This window comes from Cervus canadensis, chromosome 11 (assembly GCF_019320065.1).
Source record: "Cervus canadensis isolate Bull #8, Minnesota chromosome 11, ASM1932006v1, whole genome shotgun sequence".
NCBI lineage: Eukaryota > Metazoa > Chordata > Mammalia > Artiodactyla > Cervidae > Cervus > Cervus canadensis.
The window spans coordinates 70,942,135-70,956,449 of record NC_057396.1 but is presented as its reverse complement, the minus strand read 5'-3'; the positions used below and the strand labels follow the sequence as shown (position 1 = coordinate 70,956,449).

At 39.1% G+C, this 14,315-nt stretch overlaps 1 protein-coding gene across 4 annotated transcripts in view; it reads right to left on the bottom strand.

Moving 5' to 3' along the window:
* The window catches only part of C11H11orf49 (chromosome 11 C11orf49 homolog), a 202,280-nt gene that overhangs the window by 145,101 nt on the left and 42,864 nt on the right, over nucleotides 1–14,315 (bottom strand). For all 4 annotated transcript variants that reach the window (XM_043482471.1, XM_043482472.1, XM_043482468.1 and 1 more), the window contains exon 2: nucleotides 4,860–4,962. In XM_043482471.1, the coding sequence (XP_043338406.1) occupies nucleotides 4,860–4,962 (103 nt within the window). The remainder of the gene's footprint in view (nucleotides 1–4,859; nucleotides 4,963–14,315) is intronic.

Genomic DNA, 14,315 nt, shown 5'->3' with positions numbered 1-14,315 from the left:
CTCAGTCGTGTCTGACTCTTTGCGACCCCATGAATCACAGCATGCCAGGCCTCCCTGTCCATCACCAACTCCCAGAGTCTACCCAAACCCATGCCCATTGAGTCGGTGATGCCATCCAGCCATCTCATTCTCTGTTGTCCCCTTCTCCTCCTGGCCCCAATCCCTCCAGGGGATTTGGGGCCCTCCCCAGTCAGGGTCTTTTCCAATGAGCCAACTCTTCGCATGAGGTGGCCAAAGTACTGGAGTTTCAGCTTCAGCATCAGTCCTTCCAATGAACACCCAGGACTGATCTCCTTTAGGATGGACTGGTTGGATCTCCCTTGGACTCTCAAGAGTCTTCTCCAACACCATAGTTCAAAAGCATCAATTTTTCAGTGCTCAGCTTTCTTCACAGTCCAACTCTCATATCCATACATGACCACTGGAAAAACCATAGCCTTGACTAGATGGACCTTTGTTGGCAAAGTAATGTCTCTGCTTTTTAATATGCTATCTAGGTTGGTCATAACTTTCCTTCCAAGGAGTAAGCATCTTTTAATTTCATGGCTGCAGTCACCATCTGCAGTGATTTTGGAGCCCCCCAAAATAAAGTCTGACACTGTTTCCACTGTCTCCCCATCTATTTCCACTGTCTCCCCATCTATTTCCCATCACAGCAAAAAGAAACCTCAAGTTATTATCTGGTTAGGCCTCCAGTAACATTAGGCATTAGAGCGACTTGGAGACAGTAGAGAACAGTGGCTTTTTAATACCGCAGGTGACGCTTGGTTCCTAATTCTGTAGCTCATGAACTGAAAGAAGCTATTTTAACCTTTCTGAGCCTCAGTTTCCTCATTTATAAAACAGAGATAATAATATTACCTACTTCAAAGAATTATAGTTACTGAAATATAGTATGAGTTTAATAAAAACATTGTTTATTATAATATATAACTCACATCATTTTTATTAGCATGTTAGACTTTATTATACCCACTTCACAGATGAGGCAGCTGAGCCCAGAAACTTTCAGAAACTGGCTCAAGATTACAGAGTGAGGACTTACAAGGACAGCAGCTCTTCTTCCCAGGGCTCAGTTCTTTTCACTTCATTGTGTGTGGGTATGCTTAGTCGCTCAGTTCTGTCTGACTCTTTGCGACCCCATGGACTGTAGCCCACCAGGCTCCTCTGTCCATGGGATATTCCAGGAAGAATACTGGAGTGGGTTGCCATTTCCTCCTCCAGGGGATCTTCCCGACCCAGGGATCAAACCCGTGTCTCCTGCATAGCAGGCAGATTCTTCACCCACTAAGCCATCTGAGAAGCCTTTCACTTCATTATGCTTCTATAAATCAACACAAAACTGAGGCCTGTGAAAGAAGGATTTTCACTAGATAAGTTAAATTTACAATCAAAGGAAAGTCAGGAGCTTCTACCATGCAGGTCTCCTTGCCTACCAAATACCACTTCCCATTTAATCATACATCTTCCAAGTTTTGTTTTTTTTTCTAAAGGATTTTGGAGCTTTGATGCTGGCTTACTTCTCAAAATAACTTGCCTCAGGCCAATATAGTTGTCTTAGAGTTATAGAAATGTCGAGTATGTGCCATTCATATATATTATATAATTTTTAGTTTTCTGAGGACAAGAAACTGCTCGCTTGGTAAATAGATTTCTATCAGCCCTGTGGAAAATCTGAAGACTCTTTTTTTCCCCAACAGTGTACTGCTAGATAAAAGCTATAGTCAATAGCATTTGGAAATAGTTATAAGCCTTATTAGAGTTCAGTATTAGTTACACAGACTAGTGGGTTCACTTTTGGAACCCATGCTACATGGTACATCCATGGTATACAGCTTCTTCTTTACTTTTCGGCTGGAATGCAGAGCAAGAGGGATCTTAGTTCCCCAGCAAGGATATAACCCGTACCCCCTGCAGTGAAAGTGAGGGGTCCGAACCACTAGACCACCAGGGAATTATGGTATATAGCTTCTTAAATGGCAGGATATAGAACTTTATAAAAAACAATCAACAAAAAAGAAAAAAAGAACAAGAGATAGTCCTAATTCATAATAAGATCGAAAGTAAAGAGTAGATAGAAATGTTTGCTGTTTAGTCATTAAGTCGTGTCTGACTCTTTTGCAACCCTATGGACTGTAACCCACCAGGCTCCTCTTCCATGGGATTCTCCAGGCAAGAATACTGGAGTGACTTGCCATTTCCTACTCCAGGGGATCTTCCTGACCCAGGGATTGAACCTGTGTCTCCTGCATTGGCAGGCGGATTCTTTACCACTGAGCCACCAGGTAGATAGTATTCAATAACTTAAAATATATATACAGCTATAGATTCAACAAATATTTACCTAACATCTATCATATACTAGGCATAATGTGTGCCAGGCATTGGGAATACAGAAATGAAGAAGAAATGATGCCTACCCTCAAGGAACCAGCATAGTAGGGAAAAGATGTAAAGGAGATGGGGGAGGGAGCATAGAGTAAAATGAAACAGGCCAGGAAGAAGCATTGCCCCCAGAAGAATCATATTTCACTTGGCAAGGAGGCTCAAGGGTGCTGGTACAGATTAAATGGCCTAGAAACTTGACCCCTAGGCTTGTCAGTTGTGTAAAAGCAAGCAAGGCTATTTGATTTCAGTCTTTGTTCCCAGCCCACTTCATCTGCTTCAGCATACCACGAGAACAAGGAAGATGCCTTGCTCTACTTCATCCTCTTTTAGACGACTGGGAGAAGACAAGGAACCAGCTCTGACCCTTGAAAGCCTGTTTTTCCCCAGGAACTTGAAATTTCAACCTATAAAAAATCTAGATTTTATTTGCAAGACTTATAGCTCAACAAAAGAGTGAGGGTGAGTCAAGAATTCCCCTAACAGCAACCCAAGTTTAAGCCATTAGAGGCGATGTCTAATCTTCAAGGAACCTCTGGGGAATAGACAGGAAAAAAATTATTTTCAAGAATAGACCTGAGCTCATGATTCACCTTAGAATAGGAGAGCCTGTAAGAGCTATTCTTCCTTTCTTAAAATGCTTACAATAAACCATAAAAAAAGGGAAAAGAATACAAAAATGATTGTATAAATATGTGATGGCAATTTGGTAATAAAAATAATTTTTAAAATTGCTTTAGCATAGCCTTTCACGAAGACCAAGGTATTTTAAACTGATTATCTCATTCAGCCTAAAAGCAGTTTTGTGATATCAAAAAGAAAGAAATAGGTAAGAGAGTTTAAGAGGTAAATTCTGGTGGCAAAACAAAAAAATGGCTTATGGGTATGAAGTGTACAGTGAGGAGAATGTGGTCAGTAACTAATATCTAAAATTAAAAAAAAACTAATATCTTTGTATAGTGAACTATCATAATTAGACTTGTTGCAGTAATCAGTGTCAAATGTATAAGAAATATGAAATCGCTATGCTGTGTAACAGGAACTAACAGTGTTCTAGGTCTATAATTCAAAACCAAACTCAGTTTGGGATGGACGTGTACACACTACTATATTTAAAATGGATAACCAGACAAGGACCTAGTGTATAGCACATGCAACTGGTCAACGTTATGTGGTAGCCTGGATGGTGGGGAGCTTGCGGGAGAAGAGATACATGTATACATATGCCTGAGTCCCTTTGCTGTGAACCTAAAACTATCACAACACTGGTAACTGGCTATACTCCAACACGAAACAAAAGGTTTTTTAAAAAACAAACAGAAATAGAGATCAGATTTGGGGTTATCAGAGGTGGGGAGGGATAGGAGGAATTGGATAAAGGTAATCAAAACTTCCAGTTATAAGATAAACAAATACTGGGGATATAATAATGTATGTTCCATATGAAAATTTCATATGTTACATATGAAAATTGTTGAGAGGAAATCCTAAGAGTTCTCATCAAGAGAAAAAAGTTTTTTTCTATTTCTTTAATTATCTATCTAAGATGATAGATGTTCATCTAAATTTATGGTGATAATCACTTCATGATGTATGTAAATCAAATCACTATGCTATGCATCTTAAACTTTATACAATGCTGTATATCAATTATATCTCAATAAAACTTGAAGAAAACCATTTTTTATAAATTAAAAAATGAATAATCATCTTGACTTTTACACACTCCAAACATACTTTATAAAGAAACACAACTCCTTAAAGATATAATCTATGAAAGATATCCTGCCTCTAGAAATAATCTTAAATTCTGAAGTGATGGACACAGCATCCTCTGGAAGGAAAACTGCAGAGGAATAGCATCCTAAACATTTCCATGGAAAAAAGCCAGCCAAGAAAAACACAGGCTAACGGAACAAAGACTAAAGGAAATCAGAGTGAATATTCTGAATAATGGGAAAAGTTAAAAGTTATAAGAGGAACCTAAAAAAAGAATGCAAAAGATCAAACAGGGTTTCCCAGGGGGCTAAGTGGTGAAGAATTATCCTGCCAAGCAGGAGATGGGGATTTGATCCCTGTGTCGGGAAGATCCCCTGGAGGAGAAAAACGCCACCCACTCTAGTATTCTTGCCTGGAGAATCCCCTGGACAGAGGAGCCAGATGGGCCACAGTCCAGGGGGTCGCAGAGAGCTGGGCATGACTTATTGACTGGACAGCAACAGCAGCAATAGATCAAACAAGCAGTTGTTGAGCTTCTAGAGTTGTGACTACTCACGAGACTTAGCATTAGACAAAACTGGCTGCGCCAAACACATGTTCCAAAACATGTTTGGGCAGCCCTCAACTCAGCCACCAAAACCGCATTCACTGCCACCGCTTCATCAGCGCTGCCCTGCTCTCCTTTTCATGGATCTTGGCTGCTTCCAAAAGCCTCTTCTGGACCTGCCCTATAGGCAAAGCACTCAGGTACTTACTATTCTGTGAAGAATCTGGCAATGCCATATTGGCTAATATCTTCCTTGTTTTCTAGCAGCTGGCAGACTGCATCCTCCACGTATGTGAGGACATGTCGCTGGGCTACAGAAAAAAAAAAAAAGAGAGAGAGGGAGAAAATGAGAGGGCGATTAAAAAAAAAAAAGTCCTCCAAACCCCAGTAAGCCATGAAAGTCAATCAAGGCGCTGGCTCTGCTCTAGGAAGTGGACTGTAATAGGTAAACCAGCTCATGGCCCTAGCTGAGCTAAGGTCTCAATGGGTAGAGAGGGAGGTGCTGTAGAAGACCTGCTGCCATTTGATCGGCTGTTAGTATTAACATCAACCATTCGCTTTTTATTTCAGTGATAAGGGTGAGGAGCTTTAGCACCATTTAGCAGATACACCTGGGAATTCTTTCTTCCCACCTCCTTCCACTTCTGCATGGCTCAGAAATTTATCCTAGGGAGTAACGATTCTATGCCTGATTGCAAGGAAAACGCAATTCTTCCACTAAAAAAAAAAAAAAAAAGTCACTGAAAAAGTTTAAGGACCATGAAGATTTCAGTAAAGATGTTAAAAGTTATTAATCTTGGTAAATAATAAGACCATGAAATCTGGGTGCCCTGATTTATCAGAAACCATGTTTCCCACATCTGTTGTGACTAGCAGACGTGTGACTTCATCATGGGCTTGTAGTAAAGGGTATGACGAGTACTAGAATCAGACAGACCTGGGCTGGAACCATGACTCTGATAGCGTAATCTTGGATAGTTATTTAATCTGCACCTGTTTTATTCTTTATCAAGTGTGGAAAGAAACATAATTTTATGTATTTATTTTTAAATTGAAGTATAGTTGATTTACAATGTTGTGTTAGTTCCTGGTATATAAGAAAATGATTCAGTTATATATACATATGTTCTTTTTCATATTCTTTTCCATTATAGTTATTACAAAAGCTTGAATATAGTCTCCTGTGCTATATAGTAGAATCCTATTTATCTATTTATACATAGTAGTTTGTATCTGCTAATACCCAGCTCCTAATTTATCCCTCCACGCCTTCCCCGTTGGTAACCATAAATTCATTACCTATGTCTGCGCGTCTGTTTCTGTTTTGTAAATAAAGTTTATTTGCATCATATTTTAGATTCCACATATAAGTGATGAGAGAAACAGAATTTAATTCTTTCTCTAAACATGGTCAATCAACTTAATGTGAATCGCCTGAGACACCCTATTAAAATACAGATTCATAACCTGGCACTATCTCAGACTTAGTGATCTTAAAATTCTAATTGGAGCCCAGTAATTTTAACATGTACCCTTGAAGTTTCTTACGTATCCTGAAGTTTAACAATCACTGTTTAAGAACTTGGGCTTTGGAGTTCTGAGAGACCTGAGTTCCCTCCTTAGCCCTACCAAATTCCTAGCTGTGCGACCTTGGGCAAATTAGTCTGCAAGCCTATATCCTCGCTGTAAAATGTGGATAATAACATCATCACTATTCTTAAACCACAATGCCTGGTTTTCTTGATAATATATCTCATTAAAAGTCTATCTCAAAGGGCTATTGGAGGTCTGCTTCAGTAATAGAGCAGAGCTTCTAACACAGCAGGTGCTCACCAGACGCTTGTTCCCCTTCCCTGAGTTTTGTCTTTAGGTATAACAATGGTATCCTGGCACACTTCACATATAAACTTCCAATTCAGTATTTCCATTTACCATCCAATTTTTTTCTTTTTCAAAAGCAAAACAAACAAAACAATTTTCATCTGGGGCAGTAAGAACCAAAAAACCCCAAAGTAATAAATATCTTGCCACAAAACAGTTCCACAAAGTTGCTACCAAGATGGACATTTGCCTCTTTCATATTTTCATCCCTCAGGGAAATATGAGGGAATTACGTAAAGTTTGTAAAATTAGATACTTAAAAAAACAAACAAACAAAAAAACATTCCTGAAGTCCTGGTAGTTTTGTGAGACTTGTAAAGCAAATAAGTTCATCTACCCAAGCTATATTCAAGACAGTCTTTGTTTGACAGTGGTTACCTAAAGTTTCCCCATGTTTACACCAGCCTAAAGTCCGGGTGAATGGCATGTTTACATTCCATGACTTACTCTATCGATATGAGTGCTTCCCAAAGTTAACAACTATCAGCTACTGCAAACATTCTCCAATTCCGACCCCACAAAAAGATGTGAAAACAAAACCCGTGCTTCATCAACAGTTCATCCAACTGGAAAACTATTTCACTAAGAAATGGCCAAAACTGACAGTGAAGTCGGGAGATAATACATGAGAATTTCTTGGGACTTCCCTGGTGGTCCAGCGGTTGGGATTCAGTGCTTCCACTACTATTAGCCCCGGGTTCAATCCCTGGTTGAGGAACTAAGGTCCTGCAAGTCTCACGGCACAACAACAACAGAAAATTTCTGGCATTAATTGTTTTATAATTAAGTATACATGAAATTGGGGGGATGGCCAAATTAACATTAAAATCAGCTATACTTTCACCTCTGTATTTTCCTTCCCTTATTCCACCCACTTATCCTTATCTTACAAAAAGATTCCTTTCTTGGACTATATATAGGCTTTTATGACTTGGAACTACCTAAGGCTACTACAAAAGATTAGAGGATTTTTTGTTTTGGTTTTTGTTTTGTTTTTTGACAGCAGAAATGAAAGAGCTCGACTTAGAAGCAAATCCTGCTTTTTCTCCATCTTAGCTCCAGGGACTAAAAGTCAGTGTGAAAACCCTTTGAGGGAGAAATGTTTTCAGAGCAGTTAGAATCAAAGTACTTTTGTCTTCCTCAAAAAAGGGAGGAATTTTCTGGAAAACAGACTTTGCACCAAGGGGGGGAAAAATGGGAGATGGGGAGCAGGTAAAGGAAAAAAGAAAACAAATATAAATAAAGGACTGTACTTATTTAACATTCAGCTACCAATCAGATATTTAGAACTTAATATTACACATAATAATGATGATAACAATAACAGCTCTACCAATTCTGAGCACCTGTGCAACTCACCAAATAACCGTTAGCACAGTTAGCCAGAAACTGTGCTGACTGTTTTACATGCATTATTTTATTTCATCTTCATAACAGTCCTACGATAGATATTTTTATCACATGTTTCCAATATACAAAAGGGAGAATGGAGATTTATAACGTACCTTTCTCAAGATCACACAGCTAGTAAGAACAGAAGCCAAGACTCAAGCCAAGGTATGTCCTACCAAGAACCCATGCTCTTCACACTGTATACCACACTGCCTCATCACTGACACTTTATAATAAGTTTTATAATAGATATGATCTTCATTTTACATGGAGCACGAAAGAAAGAAGGGGGTGTATGTTGACAGTAAAATCATCTGAGAGGTGTGGTCCACCTGTGTCCATGTGAATTCATATGAGTGTGTTTGTGTGTTTACCCTGTCCCCGCCTGCACAGGTGTGCATGCCAATCGGCATTTGTGTGACGTTAGAACGTGTCCCCGGTTCCAAAGTTTCTTACAAAGAATCTGCCCACCACAAAGTCTTCACCCCACCCATCCCTAGCTCAGAAAGTAGAAACAGAAAGACCGAGTGCTCTTTTCACCCATGGGTGAAGTGAAGGAATTGAGAAGAGTCAGCAGAGGCAGGAGGACGCTCCTCTCTGAGGAGTTCACACAAGCCTAGTGCACAGAGCCCTCCTCTCTAGTTGTTTTCTCACTGGTCGTTTCCCCCACGTGCAGTTCCTATCAGTCCCAAGTTACCTTCTGTGGTTAAGGGTACCACCCAACCCTGGAAAATCCTTGCACTTTATCAAACATCAGTAAGACAGAAGTTCAAAGCTCTTGTCTGGCAATAAAACATGGAGGGTGTCATTTCATATTATTTTTAAAATGCAAAGGAACAGGCTTTAATTTATGTGAATGATTAAAGAATAAAAACTACACACCTGCATCCCCGGAGGGCAGAGCTATCTGGGCACCTTAGCTGCCCTCTCGGAGAAGGAAAAACGTTTCAGACTGACTTTTCCTCTTCTGCTTTGCTGTGATTTTTCACAAGACCAGGATTAAGTTTTCTAACATGAACCAATAGGCTCTATTGTTCTGAAATCCACACTAAGGCCCAAGGATCCATGTCTTGCTCAAGATAGCATCGTGGTCTAAGATAAGCACTTAAACCTTCAACACACTGCATTGAAATGGCTGAGTAAAGTCTAAGTAAGCACGGTATGATCTTCATATAAACCATGTGAGTGAAAGCAATTGTGGATCAGAAACTTCTTGGTTCACTTCTTGGTTCTCCGTTGAATCACCTCCTGCTGATCACTTAATCTCCAGATACCACAGTCAAGCTTGCTGTGACATGAGTATGACATGAAGACTATGCCTAATAAACTGTTTCTTTAGAAAAGGGCTTCCCTGGTGGCTCAGATGGTCAACAATCTCTCTGCAATGTAGGAGACCTGGGTTTGATCCCTGGGCTGGGAAGATACCCTAGAAAAGGGAATGGCAACCCACTCCAGTATTCTTGCCTGGAGAATCCCATGGACAGAGGAGCCTGGGGGGTTATAGTCATGGGGTCACAAAGAGTTGGACACGACTGAGTGACTAAGCACACAGCATTCACTTATTAACTTCCTTGCAAGGAGCAAGGAAGCCTCTTTAGAAACTATCAGATATATACAAAAGATAACATATTAATGATTGTGTTATTATTGCTACATTCTGATTTTACAGATCAAAACAATATAGCAGTTCACTGCAACCGTTAAGAACATAGGCTCTGGAGTCAGGCTGAACTGGATTTAATTTCTAGCTTTGGTACTTATTAGCTGTGTGACTTGAAGCAAGTTACCTAATTTCTCTGCCCTTTTCTGTAAAACTGGGGACTAATGCCTACCACTTAAGGTTGTAGTGGGGAGTAGATAAAATAACTTATGTAGTAATCTTAGGGGCTTCTCTGGTAGCTCAGACAGTAAAGAATCTGCCTCCAATGTGGGAGACCTGGGTTTGATCTCTGGGTCAGAAAGATCCCCTGGAGAAGGGAATGGCACCCCACTCCAGTATTCTTGCCTGGAGAATCCCGTGGACAGAGAAGCCTGGCAGGCTACAGTCCATGGGGTTGCAAAAAGTCAGACACGACTGAGCAACTAACACACAACACAACGCACACAATAATAATCTTAGCATAGCACTGGGGCACACAGTAAAGTATGCAATAAACTAACTGTGTTTATGTTCATTATTGTTGTTATTATGATAGTTGTTACTGTACATCCCTTCCAGACATCGCAACTCACAAAGCAATGGGTTTCAACACTAACAAACACCAAGACGTCGACCTACCATGAGTAAGTAAGCCCCTGCTCACTAACCAAAGATGTTTACAGATTATCTTCAAGGATTACTGAGCTACATAAAACTCTACACATATGATAATACACATAATTTAGACTCACTTCAGCTATAGCCTTTAAACTTGTAGGAAGCATTCACTTATTAACTGCTAATTACTCAGGAGACTCTAATTTATATGGGGAAAATCCAAAATGATTTCTTTTTACTGTCTTCCCAAGCATAAATACCATCAAAGTATTAACTGTTTAAATGGTAAGGGGTCCCATTTGGAAATTTTTGCTTGAGGGGATACCTCAATTATTTAGACCACTCATTTTATTATATGATTATTATTTTACACAGACTCCCTGGACTAGAATAAACAAGTTTCACTAGAAAACATTCACATGAATTACAATATGACATATTACTAGATATAAGAGCAATAGCAGTGTAAGTGAAAAGCAAAGCATATACATATATCCACATTTATATCTGATTTTCTTCTCCCTTGTCAGAGTCCTTTTGAGACTCAGATGCTGGTTGGAACAAATAAGTGCTAAATTAAATTAAGGCTGTTCTCTGAGATTAGAAAAGGAACCTTATTAACCAACAACCTGTCATGTTTAGAAGCTTCAAGTTTAATATCATTTCTAAATCACTAACATGATACAGTATTTGATCTTGTAAAATATAAATAGATAGCTTAATGGTTTAAAAAGTTAAACCTCTAAAATTAATCATTTACATTCTCCATCTTTACTGGTATGTTCTCATCCAGGGATACAGTACGCTCTGGTAAAATATTTTATCACCCATACAAGACTATCTTTGATCTTAGACCACACCAGACCAATTTCCTTTGACCAAAGGAGATGGGGAAATGAGGAAAACTAGCACATGCAATACTTATACAACCCAGTGAGGTAGGTAATACACTTTTTTTTTGAAGCTCAGAGAGATTAAGAAACCTGCTCAGTCTTAAAAAATGACTGAGTTAGAATTGAAACTTAAGATTTGACTCCAAAGCCCATGCCTTTCCATCTCAACCCTAGCTCTCAAAGGCAAAAAAAAAAAAGAAAAAGCCAAGAACCTACAATGTGTCCCATTTTACAATGCATTGTCTAGAAAATGCTGGCTCTCCACTGTTAATACTAGAAAAGAAACTTCATTTGGTTAACCAAAGTACTGTCATGGTCTTTAAATTTTTTTTAATGTTTATTATTTATAATTATATATTTAATTATTTTGAAAGATCCAAACAATATAGAAAAAGTTAAAAACCAATCCCAATTCCCAATCAGTTTGGTATGCATATCTAAAAAATACAGAAGTACACGGCTTGTGAACTTGGTTTTGTTTTTAAGTAAATGACATATACTTTTCTGTACCTAACTCTTTCCACTTGACCATGTTTGGAAATCTTTTATGAAACGATGTGGTACCAACTTATTCGCCAATGTACTTCTATTGATGAATACTCCGGCTGTCCCCACACATTCGCTACAGCAAACTGCTGGCTGAGCATTCCCGTACTTGTCTCCCTGTGCACATGTGCAAGGGCTTTTCTTCAGGTGAAAGTGAAAGGCACTCAGTCGGGTCTGACTCGCTGCGACCTCATGGACTATACAGTCCATGGAATTCTCCAGGCCAGAATACTGGAGCGGGTAGCCTTTCCCTTCTCCAGGGGACTTCCCAATCCAGGGATCAAACCCAGGTCTCCCACGTTGCAGGCGGATTCTTTACCAGCTGAGCCACAATGGAATTGACATCTGATAGAATGCACATATCCTCATGGGTTTTATTTTTCAGTTTTATTGAGAAATAATTGACATACATTATCGAGTAAGTTTAAAGAATACAGCACAGTGGCTTGATTTATACATATATTATGAAATGGTTATCATAGTAGGTTAAGCTAACATCCATCTTCTAACATACATAAAATGAAAAGAAAAAAAAGAAATATTTCTCTTTGGGTAAAAGCTCTTAGGATTTACTCTTTTAACAACTTTTCCATATATCATACAGCAGTGTTAACAATAGTCATTATGCTGTATTTAACATCCCCAGTATTCATTTACCTTATTACTGGAAATCTGCACTCTGCCCCAGCATCACCCCCACCTTCCTCCTCCTCCCTCTCTCCCAACCCTCTGACTCTGGCAATCACATGTCTGATCTCTTTTCCAGAGTCTGATGGAGTCATTTAGATTCCACATATAACTGAGATCATAGTGTCTACCTATTTTATTTAAGTCTATTTAAAGGGAGAGATTTTAATGTAATCTATAGTGTAAGCCTACTTTATGATTTATTTCACTTAGCATAATGTCTTCAAGGTCCATCCATGTTGTTGCAAATGGTAGGATTTCCTCATTTTTGTGGCTGAATAATATTCCACAGTGTGTGTGTATGTATTTTTTGCACAACTTCTTTATCCATTCATTCAATGGACACGTAGGTTGTTTCCTTATCCAAATTATTGTAAACATGCTGTTATGAACATAGGGGTATAGGAATCTTTTCCATTTAGTGCTTTTGTTTCCTTTCGATATATTCCCAGAAAAGGAACTGCTGGATCTTATGGTGTTGTTGTTCGGCTGCTAAGTTGTGTCTGACTCTGCAACCCCAAGGACTAAAGCACTCTAGGCTTCCCTGTCCTTCACTATCTCCCAGAGTTTGCTCAAACTCATGTCCATTGAGTCAGTGATGTCATCCAACCATCTTATCCTCTGTCGCCCCCTTCTATTCCTGTCCTAATCTTTCCCAGCATCAGGATCTTTTCCAGTGACTCGGCTCTTCATATCAGGTGGCCAAAGTATTGGAGCTTCAGCTTAAGCATCAGTCCTTCCAATGAATATTCAGGGTTGATTTCCTTTAGGACTGGTCTGATCTCCTTGCTGTCCAAGGGACTCTCAAGAAGCTGCTACAGCACCACACAATTCACACACAATTCACCACACAATTTACCACACCACACAATTCACAATTCACCACACATTTCAAAAGCACCACACAAATCAATTCTTTGGCGCTCATTAATTCTTCAGATTTTATGGTAGTAGTTCTATTTTTAATTTTTTGAGGATCCTCCATACTGATTTCCATAACTGCTGTACCAACTTACAATAATAATAACAGTGAATAAGAAGTTCTTTTCTCCACATGATGATGTTCACTAGATATACAAAACTGCCTTACAAAGTGTGTTTTGATTTATACTCCTCCCCACCAGAAGAATATCTGTTTTTACTATGACTGTTTTCACTGACTTCATGATTTTGCCAATTTAACAGTTATAAAATAGTTTCTCACTGTTGTTTCAGTATTGTATTCTTTTACGTAATTAAGTTAAGCATATTTTCACGGTCATTTGTATTTCTCTTCTGTGAATTGTTGTTTTCATAGATGACAGCTGGAAAAACCATAGCTTTGACTATACAGACCTTTGTCAGCAAAGTAATGTCTCGGGTTTTTAATATGCTGTGTAGGTTGCCTATAGCTTTTCTTCCAAGGAGCAAGTGTCTTTTAATTTCATGGCTGCAGTCACCATCTGCCGTGATTTTGGAGCCCAATAGTCTTTCACTATTTCCATTGTTTCCCCATCTATATGCCATGAAGTGATTGGACCAAATGCCGTGATCTTAGTTCTTTGAATGTTGAGTTTTAAACCAGCTTTTTCATTCTACTCCTTCACCTTCATCAAGAGGCTTAGTTCCTCTTCACTTTCCACTGTTAGGGTGGTGTCATCTGCATATCTGAAGTTACTGATATTTCTCTCTGCAATCTTGATTCCAGCTTGTGATTCATCCAGCCCGGCATTTCACATGACATACTCTGCATATAAGTTAAATAAGCATGGTGACAATATACAGCCTTGACGTACTCCTTTCCCAATTTGGAACCAGTCCAACCAGTTGCTCCATGTACCGTTCTGTTGCTTGTCGACCTACATACAGGTTTCTCAGGAGGCAGGTCAGGTGGTCTGGTATTCCCATCTCTTTAGGAATTTTCCATGGTTTGTTGCGATCTACACAGTCAAAGGCATTAGTGTAGTCAGTGAAGGAGAAGTAGATATCTTTCTGGAATTCTCTTGCTTTTTCTGTGATCCAACAGATG